This window comes from Mytilus edulis, chromosome 3, assembly GCF_963676685.1.
Source record: "Mytilus edulis chromosome 3, xbMytEdul2.2, whole genome shotgun sequence".
NCBI lineage: Eukaryota > Metazoa > Mollusca > Bivalvia > Mytilida > Mytilidae > Mytilus > Mytilus edulis.
In genome coordinates this window covers 84995442-85017664 of record NC_092346.1, presented here as the reverse complement: position 1 = coordinate 85017664, position 22223 = coordinate 84995442, and the positions used below count along the sequence as shown (strand labels likewise).

Here is a 22223-nt window from a genome sequence, read left to right as displayed (position 1 = left end):
AGAAATTTTATATAGGTTTTGAATGCAGAGATTGGCAAAACCACGAAATCAAATATCCACGAGTTTTCCTCAATCGACGAAAATTAATACCAACGAAAATAAATGAATCCACAGTACTTGGCTTTCAATTTTCTTTTGGTTTTAGCATTCCTATTGTAGATAAATCCAGAGACTTATAAAGCATCAAATATTAAGAAGTCTTTTTTTTTCATTTTAAAGCAAATACACAAGACAATTAAAAATGCATTTTTTGCTCAACAAACAAATATTAATTTCCACAAAATAAAATAACTTCACAGTAATTAATTATCATAATATTTTATTTACAAATTTAATTATTTTGAAGACTAGAATGTATAAATTGTTTTATAGAAGTTCTGATAATTACACTAGTTGGTAGTAATTGATTACAGCAAAACATAGTAAAATTGAAGTATATTAACTGCTTAGGCAAAATTACAAAACTGCAAAGCATGAACATATTCCAAATATCAAACAGCTTTCAATTCCAAATAAAATAATAATTATTTAGATTTTTGTTTGACTGAAAATTCTTTAAAAACGAATTTCCTAAGATTATGCCACTTAATAAATGGACTTAAATCATCTTTATTATGGATTTTAACATAAAAAAAAATCAAATATCTTAATCAAAGATAACAATATCCAAGTTGTACAGTAGGGTAATTAAGTAAAAAATATATATACAAATCGGTCTTAAGGATACATCTTATTGTAGAATAAAAAAGGTCTATACATATAAAAAAAATTCTGATCATTCTATTTTATTTTGTTGGGGGAACAGTCATCACAGAATAATAACTTTATGTTAACTGTTTTGTAACTTTATATAATATCAACTTATATTTCTTTGTGCCCCAAAAAGATATTTCATTCATATTCATGTTGAGACAAAGGTTATATTTACTAAATAATGTTTTAGTGTGGTAACCATAAACACACATTGTGTTTTTATTTCCTTAATTGTTTAAAAGTCTGTAGGTTACCTCAACCTAATGATAATTTATCACATGCCTGATTATTCACTTGACAAAGAGATAAATAAATTAAAAAAGATGAAATCTCTGATTAATCAAGTTTGGAATAAAGTTGTTTTTGTTTAATTCATAACCAGTTGTTACTTTCTCAGACATCTAAACTTTCACCTAAACTTTTAACAAAATGGAAGAATAACTGCATGTAAACCTTTTTTCTAAACAAAACTGATATCTTAAAGGATTGATGACAACTTTTAGTTCTATTAATAGAGCCAATAAAATATTGGTGTTTTTATTTTGAGTATTCGTTATAATGATAATTGTCTGACATTTATAGAACTATAAGTAATAGCATAGCATATGATGATGAATATAGGCTCTTTAAAACCACCTTCGAGTTCATTGCATTTTGGTCAAAATCTTTGATTTTAAGTGAACATTATTTGTGCCATTCATCGTCACTTCCTTCCCATGTTGAGAGAGCGGTTAAAAAATTATGTTGCTATATTGCAAAAATTATTCAGCAAATTAAATTCTTATAATTGAAAATTGCTGTCAACAGGGAAATGTGATTAGTATATAACATACAAATATTATTTCTAGTTTATCCTGCATAATGACAATCAAAAAGACTCATGATGAACTTTAATAGTGCAGGGATACAAGAGTCCTCTCTATCTGGTAAATGATAGTCATAAGGGCGCGCATTATTGACAAACTTTTCCTGTGAAGGACATAACTCGAAAGTGGTCTATAATAAAAACACAAATGTAACAATAATGCCCTGTCCCAGAATAAATGTAACAAAAACTACAATAGCTATTACAATTCCTGATCAGTGAAACAACTATCAAAGATCAACACATTTATCAAAATATCACACTTTTACACTAAACGTTAACTTCAAGAAATGTAACTGTAGAACTAGTTATAATTATAACATAAAGTTATCAGGGTTATAAAGGTATGGATTATATTATATATTACATATATACAACTAATATACAACTATTGTAATTGCAATTAAAAACATTGTAAAAATCAAAATTTTATCTACAAAAAGTATATCCCTACTGCATACATGTTATATACCGGTAATTCTTCGGAGCTTTTGTCTAATTAGAAAATATGACAGTGACATCATAAGAATAATCATACTTTTTTGGTCACATGAACTTTGATCTTGACTATTTAAAAAAAAAAAAGCTGATCTCTTTACTATGTCATTATAACATATTAATTCTAGTTCTCTTCAGAGAGCATTTTCCCTTTCCATCATACCTAGTAACTCCAACATGAAGAATCGCTACAAAATATCTTTCTGCCAAAGGATAAATAATGACTAAAATTGAAAAGGGATCAACTCTTACAAAAATGGAGTGTTCTAAAATGTCATAAGGATTATCATATTATCTAATTGTACAAAAATTGAAGAAAAAAACATAAACAAGAGCCATAACAAGAAAACAAGTGCCTTCACTGGTTTGATTACCTATCTGAAAACAGGTTGTAATTCTACAAAATTTCTGTTCAAAATTCCTAATGATAAAAATATCTTTTTATCATACAACAGCATTATGTAATCTAGATCTGTGAAATGATCATAGAATTTTTTATCCGATTCAAAGGATTTTTTCACAATTTTTTACAAAATTAAAAAAAAAAGATCAAAGTCTAACAAAAAAATAAATGTTAGGAAAATGACATTCGAATGCTAACTGTGGACCAAATTGAAACTTAATTAATTATCAGTATTGATTTGACAGATTAAAAGAATTACCTTGCTTAAATAATAGCACAAAATAGTAGCAAGTGATTTATATGAAGCATAAATATAAATATAACATACATTTAAATAAATAAATTATACAAAATATTTCTAACATTTTATCATGGAGTATCACATTAAAATCGGAATAAAATGAAATAAAACCAAACCACTTCTAAATATCACAATCAAACAACATGATTAACAATTTTATCTGATTTGTCATTGTTGATGACAACTACAACAGCATTCCCATTAGCACCCTCATCACTATGTTCCCCAATGGAACCCCTTTCAACATGCTCTTCCTCCTCACTCTCTTCGTCAGATTCCTCACTGGAACTTTCATACGTGATATTAATGGCTCCAGTATTTGGTCTAGAATGTGGCTCTGGGCTTTCTCCGACTGTATGGTAAAGTGAATTATCATCGGAGTCCGTATCTGAATCCTCTATTCTGTGAGTACGCACATGAACAGTAGTGACTTCATGTCTTACAGCTTCAGGTAGTCCTGCAGCGAAAAAACAAGTAATTTGGTTTGTCAGATAATAATCTATGAGATATCAACATTTTTTGAAATTGTTCTTAAAATATAATATTCATCAAGTCAAAATAACACAAAATGTTTCCTTCAATTAAAACGTAATAAGATATATTAGATAGAGACTCAAAATGATGGAACAAAAATGCAAGGGATAAGGTTGCTGCTTAAGGGGGTTCACGGGTATAAATCTTTTTTTTTTCTAATATAGGATTTCGCTATATTTTTCTATAACTGAACTTTATCATATACTTAATAGATAAATGAAATAAAAAAATGGGGTCACCGTTCTTTTAAGCTCACAATCTGCCTCTGAAAGAAGTATGCATTTTTGTTAATGTCCTTTTTTTGAACTAATAGGAGAAATAGAGGTAAGGCCACACCAAATTAATTTCTTGTTCTACGGATTTTTGGACTCCAAAATTTGGGGCGAGCGAGCGATTTGAAAATTTTAATAAAAAAATATTTAATTTGAAATTTTTTGAGGCGAAGCTTGAAAAGTAAAGGCGAGCGATTATATTTTTTTTTTGTAAACATAAAATAATCTGGTCTATGTATGTGTGACTGACAATGATACAATTCTCCATCCAAGTCATAATCAGTTTGGGGTTGCCCCTTAATTTTATAAATATCCCTTTTACATGTTTTATGATGGATCATATAAGTTATAATATGTTTGTTTGTACAAAAGGGCTCATATTTTCTCAAAGAACTATATATCTATCTATAGCTAGTATTAAATGGTCAAAACATGTCCAAGAATTTTGTAATATTCCTGGACTTTAACCATGTTAAATTAACACATTTACTTTAACAGTTTAATATTATTCAAAATAAGTGGACCCCTCTTTTAGACAAAGTTGTTTAAAATATGATGTAACTCTCCCCTTTTTGAGTACAAAATTCTAAGTTCAGTGTTCCAGCTAGCATGAAATGGAGGGGCGCCGCGCCCCGCCCCCGAAATTTTGCGCCCCTCTGCCTTTTTTAAGCGCCCCTGCGCCCCTCTGTGCCCTTTTGAAAAAAAGTTTAAAAAACGATCTTTTTTCCTCATATCGTCGCCATTTTGTTGAGTTCTTTATACACACACTTCATTAAGACAACAGATTAAAATTGTTGACACTTGTTACCTGATTATAATCACCTATTTGATTAGAGTCAATTACTTAATCAGGTGAAATTTACGACCCTGTCTAATCCCTTTACCCTGAAGCACCAAACATCGAAGTTAAATGAATTGATTATTTTAACACCTGACGATGCAAAATATAATTTATAAAATAAATGTGAACGGTGTTCATTTCTATTGTATTTGTTATTTATTATGTCATTTAAAAAGAATCATTCCAATAGGTCAACACGCAAAATGCATGAAACATGATGTAACTTTAACCTCCGTAGCAGAGTTCAAAAAATTTACGGGTCACTGAATATTGACAATTCAGATCGTTTTTGTTTTGATGTTTTTATTTTTGAAACTGATCTTTCAAACTAGTTTTAATCCAGAAAAAAATAAAAACATTGCTTGACTGTACCTTAAGTTGAATATCTATATCCAAATTAAATTAATTAAAACTGTAATCCCAAATTGAATGCTTTGTTTACAATTGTTGAAAGCCATGTGCTTTTTGGCGGGAAAATTCGGGAAACCCCTTATTAACAGGAAACAGTTACATTTCATTGTTATTTATAGACAGTAGGAATTTCATTTTGGAAATCATTTTAATTACAACTGCTAAGATTTATTCATGAAAATTTATAATAATTTCTTGGGGTGAAACTGATAATACTTTTTTTTTATTAAAATAATTTACATCTAGGGGTATGGAAAGGGGGCTGGTTTTTTTTGTTTTTTTTTCAATAATATTACAAATATATATAAAGTTCACCAGTCTGAAAATACATGGTTAAATGGATTTTAGTTCTGAAAAACTCATGTTTATTTAATTCCTTTATTATTTCCATCATAATAAGAAACAAGCTACATGTATAAGGTATTTCAAACATATATTTTTGGCTTTTATATAAGAACTTTCAAGACCATAATATGTATGTGCCTGCAGTAAAAACAAACCTGGTAAGGCCTAAAAAAATTCTACAGGGCCCTTGAAAAAACTTTTGGATCCAGGCTGGCCTTCAGAGAAAATGTTAAGTATTGTTCCTGACTGTATTGCAGATTTATGTGAAGTTTTTAAACTGACATGCACAATTCATTTCACAAGTGTAATAAAAATAATTCTACAAAACAACGCAGTGCATCGCGTTGCAAATTCATCTTAGACCCACCATGCATCAAGAAATATGTCTTTATGTGGTAATATTAAGTATTTGATTTTTTTCAGTGAGAACGCGCTAAAGTGCCCTTTTTAAAAACGCGCCCCTCTATTTTCAAATCCTAGCTGGAACACTGAAGTTTTCAAAGTTTTTGTATAGAAGAACTATACAAATCCTTGGTATTTCTATTTTCTTTTCTACATCAGTAAAATGACCCCTTGTCTGAGGGAGGGTTGTTCTCAACCTGACAATAACAAACACAGGTCAAAGTACGGCCTTTTACACAGGGCTTTGATACAGACCAAACAGCAAGCTATAAAGGATCCCAAAATTATTAGCGTACACAATTCGAACAGGAAAACCAACGATCTAATTTATATATTCAAACGGGAAAATACCAATGAACAACATCAACAAACGATAACTGCTGAACGACAGGCCCCTGAATCAATCAGGACAGGTGCATAAACAGGCAGCGGCTATAGATAGTTTTGTTTTGCCAGCATACAATATAATTGCAGTTGAAGGCAAATCCTTCAGAAGTTCTTTGTACTTTATTCTAACAACGGAACATTTTGGATAGGGAATATAAAGAAGGGGGAAAGAAACCAATGTTGATATCTTTTTATAATATTTTCAAAAAAACGGTGCGGGAAATAGACATGTTTACATTTCCGGATGCGGGAAGCGGGAATATAAAAAAAATAAAAAAATTCTGTTTTGAAAAAAATAGGTGCGGGCGGGTCCGTCGAACAAGGAATCAAATTGGTGTGGCCTAATTTCGAAATAAAAAAAGGACTAAATTACAGAAATCGCTTATATTTTACAATTATTTAGTTAATGTACAGCTTTTTTGAAAACAATAATAAAAAATATAGGTCACAGATGAGTTAAAAAAGATATTTTAATAACAAATGGCATTTTTTCATCAAAGGGAGATAATTTGGAGCTTTTTCGGTGATATAAACATTTTAAAAGTCATCTGGGGCCAAACCAAATCTATTGTTTTGGTTAATTTTTGTACCATAAAAACTGATAGTGTGATAAATAAAATTTTTAATGAAAAAACAAATGTTTAATTTTTTGATGAAATTTTTGTACTCGCGGAGCCTCCTTAAATAGAATCTTATATCAAAACCTGTGCAAAGAATGTCAATTAAGCATGAAACAACAAGCCTGGTAACCTATTTAAGAAGGAAACTATCCCAGTTGAATGTAGATACAACACATGACTATATGTTTCTTAGTAAAAGAAGGGAAGCACAGGGTTTTGTTTTAACATATTACAATGATTTATCAAAGATTACTAAGAATTGGACCAAAATGTTGCAGACAAAATGATTCACTATTACGAAAAACATAAAAGTGGTACACTATTATTAATCTAGAATTTTAACCAAAATGAAAACTACTCAAGTAAAATGTTATACCATCTATAAAGTGACTTCTATGAAGTTCAACAATTTTGTAAAAGCAAAAAGACGATTGTAAATATCATAAGATAAAAAAAATATATTGTACTGGTTCCACTCCAATATATTGTACTGGTTCCACTCCAATATATTGTACTGGTTCCACTCCATATTTTCAAAATTTTGCTATGAATACTGTATTTTGGTTATAAACAAACTTCTGTCCAAATTTCATACAAAACCATGTTGGTTTGTCAAAGTTAATGATGTCTAATAAACTTAAACCACAGACTGAACCTTAATGTGAGGTGGCCGACAGAATTCAGGATCACTAGGTCTGTTTTCACAAAATAAATTTTGCAAGCTCCACAAAAATTAAAATGATTCTAAAATGACTTTCTGAGAAATTGTGATCAAAATTTTAAGTTGCTGAATCCTCATAGAAATTGCCCATATGCTGATTGTCTTCTCATTATCAATTGAATATGTAAGCTTTATGAAAGGTGTGTTTAAAGTCATACATGGATTTTTAATTGCTATAATTTTGAAAATTCATGTAAAAAATGAGTCTCATTTTTTATCATTCACTCTCTCATAAATGCTTTTTTTAAAATTTAAAACAAGTGAACAGAAAAAAAGTGTCATTTTGACTATTACATACCAGAATTATCAAACGTAGATCTCCTTGGTGTAGTCATTACTTGATTATTGTTGCTCATTAGTAATGGAGTACGTTCATTTGTTGACTCGTTCTCTGTGTCCTCATCTGACGAGTCTGAGTCAGGATTACTCCCCGGTATAACTTTACGTTTACATACAGGACATGTCTTTTTTCTCTTAGTAAGCCATGGATCTATACACTTAATATGGTAAACTAAAATAATAACAAATTTCTCATTCCATTGGTTATAAAATTCTAAATTCTAATATATTTTGATTCTGGACATATTAAAACTATAATCCTTTAATGACAAAGGTCATTGCAATAAGGACATAAACATATTTAGCTGTCATTTTATTTTCAGCAAGCTGGAACAATGTTTTGTTAACTTGTATAGACTATCCTATCCACCGTTTGGCTCTGTATTTTGTAAGAACAAATAAACCCAATAAATAGCTTATTTGAACTATGTTTCCCCCCGAAATGTCCTTGAATATTGATGTGGATTTAGATTGATGTATAAACAACATTTCTATCTATCATTACCCATCGACACCTTGGTGTTGCGTTCAATATCATAGCGGCTACGTATATTTTGACTATTGAATGTGTAGCTATAGACTAGTTGTTACATAGATATTGATAGCAGCTATGTAGCCGCTACGTAGCTGCTACAATATTGAACTCAACCCTGGTAGCATGCTGGCCTTAAGTGCAGGATATTGTGGGTTGAATCCAGAGTGGGTCAAACATAAGACCAGAAAATTTGCTGCGTCTCTGCTGTGCATGAATCATTTAGGAGTTAAGAGCAAAGACTGGTCAGCTAGGAGTCAGAATAATGTGTCTAGGTGGGTTCACGTCTTCCTGCAGACATGTAGTGAACTAGCATTTTTAAATCTCATTTTAACACATGCTCATCCTGATAAAGCATGACATACTATGTCTCTTAAATTCTGTGTTTGTAAATGAGATATTATTCCACTTGAAATATGTTACATTCTACCACCTTATGTATTATATTCGGTTGCTGAACAGTAGGCCTTAAAGAAGGTCAGCTGACAAAAATTCTGATTTGATAATAATACTAACCATGAGCACATGGCAGGACCCGTAACTTTTCACCCTCTTCATAATCATCCAAACAAATTGCACATACATCATACACATCACCTGGAAAAGATCAAACATATTTGTTTAAATATTTGTAAACAATTTTCTTTATCCTTCACTTGTATTGTTATAACATTGATTTATTCACACAATAAATAGTGCCTTAACTTCAGAGATTTTGTTTATCTGGTATTTGAGTCATTTATGATTGGACATATTTAAATGACAAAAGTCAGAAATAAAAGTAATTTAAAGTTCATTTGTTAAAACTGGATTTGTTTATATCTCAACAATGCTCAAGCCTCCAGTCTCAAACAGAAAAACAGAAATGCTATACATATAATATTCCTTTCAAGGACAGTCACTCCAGTATGAAGTTGATTTAGCATTTCTGTCATATGGCATCAGAATTAAATAACAAGATCAATAGGCCATATATTTTCTATTGACCTCGCTGAACTCGTTTCCTGCCCGAGGCCCTTAAAATAGTCCTGAACATTTCAACAATTTTCTTTTCACACTAATCTATTTTAGGAAGCTTACAATTTACTTTAGGAAGGCTACAATAAACTACTTTAATACTCATCAGTATTTTGGAATACTGGATTTGGAAATAACCATGCTTCCTTGAAATTATAACACAATCTAATATAAAATCTATTCTGATAACACCATGGTAAATATAAGGGCAAGAGGGAGAACACAGATTGTTGTAGCTGAACAAAATACTGATCAATCAAATATATAGATTAGTAACAAAATACCTTTTTTAAACTTCTTGATGGGAATCTTTTTCAGATGTTTAGTTGAAAGCCTGGACTTCCTCTTCTTATGTAGATCACGACAAAATCTAACAAGCTGAAAATACAATATAATTATCAATTATCAAATGTATCACTCTTACTACATTTCTCTAATTATATACTGGTAACACATTTGAAAAGACGATGTACATTCATAAATGTGTTTATCATGTGTTAATGCTGCAATGTATGCCACTTAAAATCAAATTTGATAATCTAAACAGCAAACAGTCTATAAACCTGAGTCCAGACCCTAATTTAGAATGCACATGTATTTCAAAAAGTTCACATCATAACAATTTTATAAACATGACAAAAGTTAATTTTAAAAGGGATCTTTAGATTAATAACTACTTTTATCAAATTATTAAATTTTAATTACCTGATGAAAAGCTCTACCATTTCATTATTTTTCATGAAATAAATAAAACAAAATTTATTTTTTTTATAAAATACATGGAGAATATGTCCCTTTCAATGGATTTTTATAGTGAACTAGACTTTTATCATGTTTATAAAATTGTTAAAAAAAAAAAAAAAAAATTTTTTTAACAAAATTTTTTTTCTCGATTTTAAGGGGATGAATAGGGGGTGCGGACTATACATAAATGCGTACTATACACGGCCGAATACGGTAGTGTTTTTATTCTCAGATGTAAATATGATACCTACATGTGTGTGTGTGTGTCAAAACCTGTTATTTGATTTTAAAAAGACATAGAAATTTATATATATATTGTAAATAGTATTTAATTTCATATTGTTTAATTAATTATATCTATGCATTTTAATAGTCTCTTACCATTATGTATAAAATGGCTCTCATTTTATTTAGTATTGTTTTACTATGTATATTTATTGATTGTACTTAATATTGAGAGATGAGACTTTAATAATACATTGATTTGAAATGATTGGATTGACTAACAAAAATATAGAAACAAACACAGACAAAAATCTATGACTATAGTAGGCTGGGCATAATATTAGTGATAATCTAGAACCTAACATGTAAGCGTCTACAATTTTCTACTGTACAATATGACAAAATGACTTACCATAAATATTAACATCAACACAAAACAGGTGCCAACAACTATAGCAAATGGCCATAACAAATAGGGTTTAAAGTCAAACCCTTCTTTATCTATTTTTACAAGATACCTGAAATAATAAATCAATATAATGATAGCTCTTACTTCTTCATGGTTTAACTAAAATATTTAAATATCTGAATATCAAAAGCTGCCAAGAGTGTGAAAATAGAAGCCAGTTTACAATACCTAGTTCCCTATCAGTTAAAAGTTCATTGTTTGAAACAAAATTCTAATTTGATCTGTAAATTGTCATGGTGTAAACTATTTGACAAATATATCATGTCCATCTCTTCAAGCAAGAGAAAAATAGTGTTGAAAATTTCCTAAGGACCATTACTCTGCACAAAATTATCAGACTGGAACAAAATTAGAATTTAATTTAACTTGTCAGGATAAAACTATATACCTATTTTTTAATCAATATCTTTGTGGGTAGGGGACTAATAATTGCTGGTTAAAAATAAACCTAAATCAGAGGGGGAGAATACATGTTTATTTTTCTATTTTATGTAATTTTCATGCACCTACAGGTCTGTAAAAATATGAAAAACTATTGAAACAGAAATAAATTTAAATGTAAAATAGTTGTAGTAAGTTTAGAAGAAAACTTTTCAGTAAGAAAAGAATGTTAATTAATGTTACATACCTGCCGTCAGAGGCATTAAACACATAATATTTCCCTAAATTATCACCGTCATAGTAACCAACAAATACTGAGGGAATGTGTACTTGATCTGCATCTTGAAGGAAAAATACTCATTTTATCATTTATCCTAAAAAAAATTACATCAACAAAACAGAACTATGTGGTTATATTTCAAGAAATTAGCAATAAAGTATTTTTCAGGTATGTACAGTATTAAGTTACTTGGCATCTTATTTAACAATAAGCAAACATCTACTTATGGTAACTGTAACAATCATGACATGACTGGGAGTATATCCAGTGTTTGAGATTCTTAGGTAAGTTAATAGCTAGACACAATTATTGTGATTGAGAATATACCCACTTTTTGAGAGTAAAATATTTTATCAGCACAAATTATATAAAGGTTTTATTTAAATTTTAACTGCTTTATAAATTGAATCTATATGGTGTATAATGAGATGTTAAGAAATTTGCTACAGAAGAAATCATTTATTTTGAAACAATACTTTTAGAGTCAAAGAATTCATTAGATATTGAAATCATCAGAAAATAGTTCCAATAAGTGTAAATGTATATCTGTTTCAATGATAGCTAGTATTCATTTTATTACAATATTGGTAATACCAGAACAGTCAGGACAAAGAAATGTAAGTAGTCAGTTCATTCAGTTATGTCATAGCTTGAAGAGTATTATGCATTCATGCTTTAAAAAATGTTTTCTCCATTATCCCTAAAAGTCTTAATTTTCCTTCTATCTAAAATATTACCATGTACTACTAATATGTTCATCAGTTAATAATGCAAAGGAAACTAGTTACTCCAGTGTTAACTCTGTTCAACTTTATCTTCCCCATAAATTAGAGTTATCCAGAAACATTTAAATGTGGCATAATAAGGTAATACTTTGGTTTCATCATTATTCATTGGATACAAATTTTCTTGAATTTCGTCGGTACAGGTAAATAAAAAATTTAAAGGTTCAACTAAATACATAATTTCAATTTGCTTAAACGCAAGTCTTTGACAAAACCATCCCTTATACAAGAAAATTGATGAATCCAAAGTACAAGCCAAAGGAAAGCTTTTTTCTGGTCTTTTTTGGTCTTGTCAATTTGCTGATAATCATACTAAGATTTTTAAAATATTTTCACAAAATAGCTTAGTAAATGCTTTAAAGAAATATCAATAGCTGTGGCTTGATAGATAAATTTAACTGTGATATAAGAACTCGTTAGTTTTTAGCAAAACAGAAAGGCTTATTTCAGGTAGAGACTAGGCTAGAGAATGGTTATCACCCAGATAATGTAAATTTACAAATTCCACAAATTTTTCTGTATGCATTTATCGTTGTTAAACAAAGGACAAAAATGTCTGAATTTTTATTTCGATTTCAGGGAATGCAGCATCCACATTATTTCTGAATGCATTTGTCATTGCAGTTGTTGAAAAATGAACATAAAAGGTTCACATTTTAAGTGTTTAGGAAATGTAATCGTTCCTTAGCTTTAGGGATTTATAAAAGGTATTCATTTTAATATTGTCCTAATGGATTGATGTAGTATAGCAATAAATAAGATTGTTAGAGATAACTGTTATTTTACCTGTGAAAATGAAAGATTTTTACCTGAACAAAAAGTTGTAACTCAAAAGTTGATTTCTTTCCTTGTACAAAAGAAAGGATTAATTCAAATGAAAGGCTAAGACCATCTTTACCACTTTTTGTTTGCTTGTTACAACCATACCATGCCCAATTTATTTTGATTAAAATAATGTTTATTAGAATAAGACAAAACCTTTATCAAATACCATACCCATCAGAAAAATATTAGTCCAAAACTTAATTTTAATCAGATAAACATTTTCCAAAAGCTAAGATTTGTTTCACAATTCTCTCAATGGTAAATGCTTTAGCATTTTTAGTAACTAGCAGTAAAATTTGACCAATTACTGTTAAACTGTGAATTATACAGGTACTTCATTTAATAATCCTCATAATCATTGTTTTTAGTACATTTGTATTTCAAATTGTTTATTTAAATTATGCTCCTCATATTTGAAATCAAAATTTTATTGTTGAGAATTGAAAATCCTGTATTGTCTAGTCTCCACTTATTTTTCTGACAATACAACCAACCTTTTCCTCCTTTCATTTTTTCCCTTTTTTCTCCTTCTGATTTTTTATTATGTACAATAACACCACTGTAGCCAAGTCTTTGTGCAGCAAGCACCTGTAAAAGGAACAAGGAGATTGGGGCTGATCAGGATGTGCACTAGAAAACTGGAGTAATTTGTCAACCATTGTATCAACCACATCAATAACTCATGTTTCTGATAGAAGCCTAACAATTTATATCGCCATACGCTTCTTTCCAAATTTCTCATAGACCTTCATTACCAGTTGTTTTGATGGAGATTATGTGCTGGATGTGGTGTCTAAGAGTGATTAGTGTAGAAGCAAAGGAAAGCTGATATTTGGCTTTGTTTATACTCACATTCACTACCACCCATATTGATCAGTTCTTCGTCTGGGTATTGATTATGTACAATAACAGCAGAAAAATTCATTTGTTGAGCAATGTAAACCTAAAATAAGATCTATTCTATGGAAAAAATACTCTCTAAGGATTGGAATGAGTTTGTAAGTTTGTTTTTATTCAGATATATAAGGTCATTTTCATATATTTTGTTGTTGAAATAGAAGATCTTTAGATTGTCTGCCATTGAACTTTTTTTTAATGTTTGTTGTGTTTCTTTTCAGCTTTACAACAGAAGTTTTTCTTCAAATAAGAGGGTTGATCAATTTTCATTGTTGTACTGTAAACCAACTTATTTTTCTTGGATACTTTATTTCTCGTTTATCACTTTTCCACTTCACATGTTTTAATTTTGCGATTTTCTAATATATATACTTGATGAGGCTTAATAAGGAAAGATCCAAGTTTTACATATTTGTGACAATTTATATTCACATTTTTTTTCTATTCAAGAAAATAAATCGCTCATGAAATTTAGTTGGTTAAAAGTATACTTATATGTATTATTCTGACAACAATAGTAACTAGACGATACCATAAACATTGTCTTGAACATGTTATAATATATGATGGAAGTTTCGGACAGTTAAGTATGACTATAATAGATATTTAAGGAATGACTGTAATATTTTTTCTGTCTATGAAGAAATAACATTAAAAATTTGGTGCACACTGAATAACGCTCGTAGCGGGTTATTTAACAGTGTGCACCACATTTTTTATGTTATTTCGAACAGACAGAAAAAATATTACAGTCACTTCTTATAATTTAATTATAAATTTTATTTTAAACCGTAGAAAAACATGAAAAACGTTGATGACGTCACGGTCACATGACTAAATTATGTCTATGGGCTCATAACAAAATAACGTCAGCCAATCAGAAGACGCGTTACATCCAAAATTAAATTATAAGAAGATGTGGTATGAGTGCATTGTTTATATCTAGAATATACCAGTTTTACAAAAACTCCAGGATTGTTCAAACAAGGGCTAACATTTGTTGGTAAATCACAGATAATCATTTAAATAACACTCCATCTTTTGCATCTAGTGTTTCAAACTGTCATTATAGTTGTGTGGTTCTTATACTCAAAAAAAAAATATACAGAGATTTACATATGTTTTGTCTGTATTTTAATGTGATAGTATATATTTATGATGCTAATGTTCAAAATTGAAAAACTTATAATATGCAAAACATTTAAAGTCAATCAACTATGACTGAATGGAGAGAGCCAAAATAATATTCATCGAAATCAGATGTGTCTGATCTGTATAAACTGCATACAAAATAGTATTGACCTTCCACTTGGGGTTTGCCTTTAACTGATCACCTAATAACAATCTAAAACATGTAAACTAAGCAAAAAATTCACAGTCAATAGACCATGACTAGGGCGACAAATAATTAAGTTTTCAGATAACAAACAGTAAATTCAAAAATATGGCTTTGTTCTGAAATATAATAAATTCATGAATACAGACAACTTGACACATAATGATAGCATACCATCTGATCAAATTTACACCCTGCTCTTGCCATAAGAGCAATCCATGGCTGATCAATGGTGAATTGTTGTGGTTTTGGTTCATAATGTACACAGGAGTTACTTGGTGATGGTTTCAAATATATCAAGTATCCCTAAAACAAAACAAAAACATTGATACAATCATCAAAATTGAACTTGTTTATACACAGCCTCAAACAAATTCCTAATCTAAAATTATTATCACAAATCAACCAGCACATAATATCAAGTGTTCGGCATTATTGAATATGTATATCATGTAACAAGATTTTTTTCTGAGTAACTGATATTAAAGATTTGCTTAAAGTTCTATTAGAATATAAGTAGTTTTCTATATTTTCAATATCTTGGGAAAGTTTGAATGAACATTTTATTGGTCTATATTTTGTATTATTGAATATGCAATGTGTGTCAAGGTCTCATTTCGAAAATCAATTACAAACCGTGAGACCGTCCTCAGGTAAGTCTGAACCAAACTGTGCGGGTTCATCAGGGAAATGGATTCCTGCTGTACTATTCTCATGTTTGTCTAACTGTAAAACAGTAACAATAAATCAAATGTTTAGGTATTCAAAAATATGTTTTTAAATATTGATAATCTTATTATTTTTTAAATTCAATCAAACAGTCATAGAAAGTAACCTTTTCTGGACACCAAGAGTTGACAATCTGTTAAAACATAATCATCTCATACATGTATATATTTATTGACATCTAAAGTTTTATTCATTTGTAAGAAATCCAAGCATCATTAAGATTTGGTTGTGTCATCTGGAATAACCCAGTTAGTAAAATAGACAATATTTGTACAGTGCAGGCAAATATAAATACATATAATAACCTTCAGCACAGAGCATGCAGAGAGAGGCTTATCAAGCTTTTCTCCTGTTTGGTAGCTTTTAAAAATACATTTTATAGGCTGGATATATTTGAAATATTTCATATAAATACTAAGTGAAAAGCAGAGCTGAGCAGAGATAATTTCCTGAGAAACCGAAAGGGAAATGTGTAACACAGTGTTTAAAGTCAATCTGTTCATTTTTTCCTCCTTCTCATCAATCAGTATGAATTTTGAGGTGTTTCAAATTATAAAATACAAAATGGTTGACATGACAGGTTTAGAAAGTAGAAGTTTGGCCAAATCTATAGGGAAATCTGAATTGACAGCTTGAAGCCGTCTTTTTCCAAAAATGAGATTTCATACAATACATTTAGCATGTTTAGCTAGAATAAGTTGACTTAAATTTTGTTCATACAAGCCTAACATAAAAGATATCATACATTGTTATGTAAGTCTGGGTTTTTTTTCCAAGCAAAATACTAAATGTTATGAACTGACTTACGACAACAACATCACAATTAACACATGATGCATGGAACATCAAAATCAAGTTCACCACTGTAAAAACATACAACCGAGTCACATGGTTTGGAACATCATAAGGCATGACTACTCGTTAAAACTGAAATAAAAACATTTATAATTAACACATGATGCATGGAACATCAAAATCAAGTTCACCACTGTAAAAACATACAACCGAGTCACATGGTACGGAACATCATAAGGCATGACTACTCGTTAAAACTAAAATATAATAATATATACTGTAAATTTAAAATCATTTTACACAGATGACAATGATGGTTTATAAGTATCATAGGTGGATACATTGTAGATATAAGAAGATGTGGTATGAGTGCCAAATGAGGTAACTCTCCATCCAAGTCACAATTTGTAAAATTAAACAAACGACTACTACTAAACATCAGATTCCTGACTTAGGATAGGTGCAAACAAATGCAGTAGGTGAGCTGGTTTAATATGTACCAACAATGTGTCAGCAAGATCACTGCTGATTTTGATAGGGTTCTTCCACAATTTGTGGTGTTCAGGCTTAAAACATTTTATGTATCATTGTTTGTGTATTGTTTTGTAGAGTGTTGTTAGTCTTTTCAGTGTTTTTTTCCCATCAATTATTTTGTCTATCTCCCTGAAGACTAATATACATGATATATGAGTTTTGAATCTACCTAAATTTCACCTACTGGTGTTTTCTGCTTTTTTTAGACAATTTTGGCAATTCCCAACAATGTATGTTTTTAAATTTGGAAAATAACAACATCTGATACAATATAAATTTAGTATAAACATATCATGTATATTATATCTTTGTTTTCATATTGTGTCCTTGACACTTATACAGTATCTGATAAATGTTACAATTTCATGTTATCACTAATCAGCACAGGATGGTACATGTACATATAATGTAGTATGAAATAAGAAGTGCTTATACAATGTACATGTACCTAAAGCTGTAAAATGTTTGTAAATTTTATAACCAGCTGATTATTGATTTTTTTTTCATAAGACATTAGTTTCATACATGTAACAAGTGAGAAAGGGATATCTCTTGATATCACCCTGAGTTATAATAATAAACAAGCCTTCAGCAAATTTATTATTACCATTTAAATGAAATAACATGAGTTGATATCAAGCTACATGTACAAAATGTATATCCAATTTTCACAAGTTGTTAAACCTATATTTCACTTGTGGTCAACACTCTCAATGTTACAAATTAAAAATTCTGTGAAATGTTAATCTAGTCTTTTGAACAGTATGACATCATAATATGTCCTTTTCCAGTGTGACTGACAAACTTTAACAACAGACATTTTTAGACTTTTTGTACACTTCAGAATGTAAAAAAATGACAAAAAGAAGATTGTAGGTGGTATTAATGTGTGAGTATCTTGTATATTATTGAAGAAATAACATAGATGAATGTTGCCATGGATGAAATATACATTGTCTTAACCTTTGAAAGTCATCAATGACCTAACAAATAGCCAATGGAAATGCCATAATATTGTCTTGTGATATCTAATAAGACAACAAAAATTAAGGATCATTTCTGTATCATACTCTGTGCAGTGTGATACCAGAAATTCTATTCAAAAATTCATAGACATACTTTATCTGTATTTTGTGGTAATAAGCATTGTGTATATAAGTTTCATAACATTTGGTTGAGGCTAACTTGAGCGAATGAAAACGAAAAAATTCTGCAATGTTTCCATTTGTAAACATGGTAAAGGGACATAACTCTAAAAAGGTTTAAGTGATGCCACTATAAAAAAAAAGAAAACACAACTCAGCATTTCCTTGTCTAAATTAATTGAATCAATTTTAACAGTACTTAAAATAGAATGAAATGTGAAGATATGGTAAAATATATGAAAAATAATGGCAAAAAGATATTATTATAAACATGACAAAGAGTGATTCAAATAAAGCGAATGCATGTAGACCTTTGTGTGCAGTTGTCAGTTGAAATATTTTTTGGAAAGATTACTAATATCAATGGTTATAATTGACATCTTTTTTCTAAAGAGCTACATTGTTTTGTACCAAGCTCTTTGTTTTAAATTTCTCTTGGATCAAAAGAATACATTAAAATTGACCACTAAATGAAGAGAACATTTAATTTACAATGTTTATGATGTACTGTACTTTCAATGATCTTTCATTGTTAAAATACACAGATTGTGTTTTGTTGAACAAATAATCACTAACAATAATTTATTATCATTTAGTATCACTCCAGAAACCCTCACCATAATCATGATATTTTAATACTCAATGTAATTAATTATATATATTCTCTGTAACTAAGTAATGTTTAATTGAGAAATAAAATTCATTCATTCAGAACTTCAAAATGGATGTTGATGAATCTCCATCCCATCATCCGCACGTAAGCATTCCATTATCTAATAATTGTAAGTGAAAATTATCAAGATTATTGAAGATATGAATCAGCACAAAGTTATCAAAATAAAAGCAGCATAAAAGATAAACCAATCAATAACAATGACTTGCAAAATCTAGGTTACATCACAAACATCATGAACATTATTCCATATTATAAACTTTAACTTTTTAATAGCAGAAAACTTAAAACTTAAATATTGCTGTATAATGGTATATATATGTTAATAATTCAAATCAATGAATCTTGTATTAGGAGGCAGGAATTTCAAAAATTGTCGAACTGTGTACCTACTAACTTTTAAAATGCCCATGGAGGTTTTAAGTGTCAGATGGCTCATACATCATGTACATGTACAGTCCTAAAAAACCTACCAGAGGGCCTTGAGATGTATCTCAATATTGTATTTTGGCCTCTTCATAATTTTAAAGCCTACATGTATAGCCATCGTAAAATTAACTGTTTTGATTAAAATTGTGGACAAAATTGCCCTTTCAAAATTTCCATTTGGGAGCTTTAATGGGGAAATTCCCTGCAAATAGTAAAAGTTGGCAGGTATGAAGCTGGTATGTACTGATAGTAATGCAAATTTATATTAAATATCAATGATTTATTACAAATAGTTTCTATCAAACTAACTTGCAGAAAAAAAATAACAATTGTTGACGCTAACGTAATTGTTGCTGGAAATACAATGGCTATGGCTTGCTTTCCACTACTTTCGGTGCAGACGAGACAAATAGCTATAGGTTGAACATGTTGAAATTGCAGGAAGATCTTTGTAAACAAATGAATAATGAATTTTACATTTTCGGACATTGTATATCTTTATGTAAGCTAATTCATATCGAGAAATGAAAAAGTCTTAGTTTCAAAGATCTAGCTGTTGGACAATTTAATTTTAATTGTTTAAGAACTAGATCAATCTACATTTGAGTTAGATAAGTTCATGTATATAGATATGGTAATCACTTGAAATATCTGGTATCAATATAAAATACATTTTTTGTACCTGCCAACTTAATGTTTTTCCAAATACCCATGGGGGTTTTGCGTGCAAGATGGCTCTTATAGTAATTAGAAACACCCAAGGGGGCCTTCAAATGTATTTGTATGTTGTTTTTTGTTGCTTCTCCATACTTTTAAGAGCCTATAGCCATTGTAAAATTAACTGTTTTGTTTAAAATTGTAGACAAAATTGCTCTTTCAAAATTTCCATTTGGGAGCTCTCATGGGGGAAATCCCCTTCAAATAGTGACAGTTGGCAAGTTGGAGTTGGCACGTATGATACAGTAAAACCTTTCTTAAACCTGGGCTTTAAATTAGCAGCAAAATGATGATGATGTGACATCAGGTCTCCAGTACATGAACCTCCAGTATACAAGATGAATGTCATGCTCTCTGCATATTAAAAAACACTTGAAACAAATCCTGATGGGATGTGTATGGAATAATAGTGTGAACATGAAGCGAGCCACACCTGATTAATCAAACATAAATCCCCATGATAATGCACATGATGCAGGTGTCTTCAGTTTTGTTATAATAAAACAATCTTATATTAGATGCACGATTTGTCAGGAGCCTGTAATTCAGTGGTTGTCGTTTTTATATGTGTTACATATTTGTTTTTCGTTCATTTTTTTATATATTTAAGGCCGTTAGTTTTCTCGTTTGAATTGTTTTACATTGTCTTATTGGGGCCTTTAATAGCGGACTATACGGTATGGGCTTTGCTCATGTTGAAGGCCGTACGGTGACCTATAGTTGTTAATATCTGTGTCATTTTGGTCTCTTGTGGACAGTTGTCTCATTGGCATTCATACCTCATCTTCTTTTTCATATTATAAATATAGACGATGTAACTGTAACTAATTAAGTACATCTCAAGATTAAAGTATGCCCCTACCTTTAAAATAAATTAAAAACAAAGGACTTCACTGTGGGTCTCATTGGGGTCTAAGCATGACGCGGGATTGCTGATTTTTTATAAGCACGACACGTGAAAGTTAAATTATTGTGTCGTGAAAATGGGAAATGAGGTCTAGCGAGACCCGGGAAATGACAAAAATAATGAGAATTGCTTACGTACACAGTGTAAGCGGGATACGGGAATCTGACAAAACAGTAAGCAGGATCAGGGATCGGAACCCCCCAATGAGACCCCCTTCACTGATTATACAATATACTAAGACTACAATATACAAAATCACACAAAAAAACCAACACAATTCACCACAGTATTATGATCACCAAGTTCGGGTGAAAGGAAAGTCTGAGTGATAGGTTTAATATTCAGTCAGAGTTGTTTCAAGTTATCAACATGTGAAGTGATTCACGAACAGCCATTCCTTACGCAGTTACTGTGGCAAATCAAGGCAAGGAATAGAGAGAAATGTCATAACATACAACCAGTAAGTGCAGTTACATACATGAGAATCACATCTATCAATTTTATCTTACATATTTTCTTATATCATTTGATGTCTTTGATTCAAAATTCCAGAAAGTAGCAAATGTTTACATCTTGAAAAATCTAGAAATGGATTCAATCACGTGATATGAAACAGGGGAAGTAATTCAATATTAAACTAGAGGCTCCCAAGAGTCTGTGTCGCTCATAGGCGAGTGATATGAGAGCCAAATTTACATTTTTGATGCACCTACCTAACACACGGCCAAATTATATATCATACGTGATCATGTATCAACTGTGGTTTTGGAAATCACGTAAACTAAGGTTAAAAACATATGAAATAGTATAAGATAATAACAATTGACGCCAAGTTTGGTTTAATTCGGCCCAGTAGTTTAAGCAGGTCATCCCAGTCTTACACTGAATATCCTGAATATAGTTTGCAGGCATTATTTACGCTTTCGAGACGCGACGGCCATACTTCCATGACGGCCCTAGGATGTGTCGGCCATACCGTCATATCGTCCATGGGACATATCGGCCACACATTGTGAGACGTATCGTCCACACTTTTAATTTTTTTTTATTTAGTTTATTACATAAAATATAATACAAAAGATAAGTATTTGTTCATAATAATAACATAAAT

At 30.2% G+C, this 22223-nt stretch overlaps 1 protein-coding gene across 2 annotated transcripts; it reads right to left on the bottom strand.

Annotated features, from left to right (window-relative positions):
- Positions 1–302: 302 nt before the first annotated feature.
- LOC139514589 (E3 ubiquitin-protein ligase RNF13-like) lies at positions 303–21740 on the bottom strand. Of its 2 annotated transcripts, none has more exons than XM_071303994.1 (11): positions 21622–21740; positions 16720–16839; positions 15820–15909; positions 15358–15489; positions 13803–13893; positions 11308–11401; positions 10623–10728; positions 9526–9619; positions 8741–8821; positions 7652–7864; positions 303–3277 (listed from the first exon to the last, which is right to left on the bottom strand). In XM_071303994.1, the coding sequence occupies exons 2-11, from the start codon at positions 16822–16824 to the stop codon at positions 2955–2957; spliced, it is 1329 nt and encodes a 442-aa protein (XP_071160095.1). In that variant the 5' UTR covers positions 16825–16839; positions 21622–21740; the 3' UTR covers positions 303–2954. The 2 variants fall into 2 exon arrangements, with proteins under 2 accessions (XP_071160095.1, XP_071160094.1); XM_071303993.1 differs by lacking the exon at positions 13803–13893 and adding an exon at positions 13445–13538 and having other exon boundaries at positions 21622–21735.
- Positions 21741–22223: the final 483 nt, after the last annotated feature.

Coding starts and splice junctions, on each gene's coding strand:
- LOC139514589 (XM_071303993.1), bottom strand. CDS start 16,824: ATGCCTTATGATGTTCCAAACCATGTGACTCGGTTGTATGTTTTTACA. Junction 9,620..10,622: donor TGTTGATGTTAATATTTATG/GTAAGTCATTTT, acceptor TTGTATTTTCAG/CTTGTTAGATTTTGTCGTGA. Junction 3,278..7,651: donor ATCTACGTTTGATAATTCTG/GTATGTAATAGT, acceptor TTTTCGCTGCAG/GACTACCTGAAGCTGTAAGA.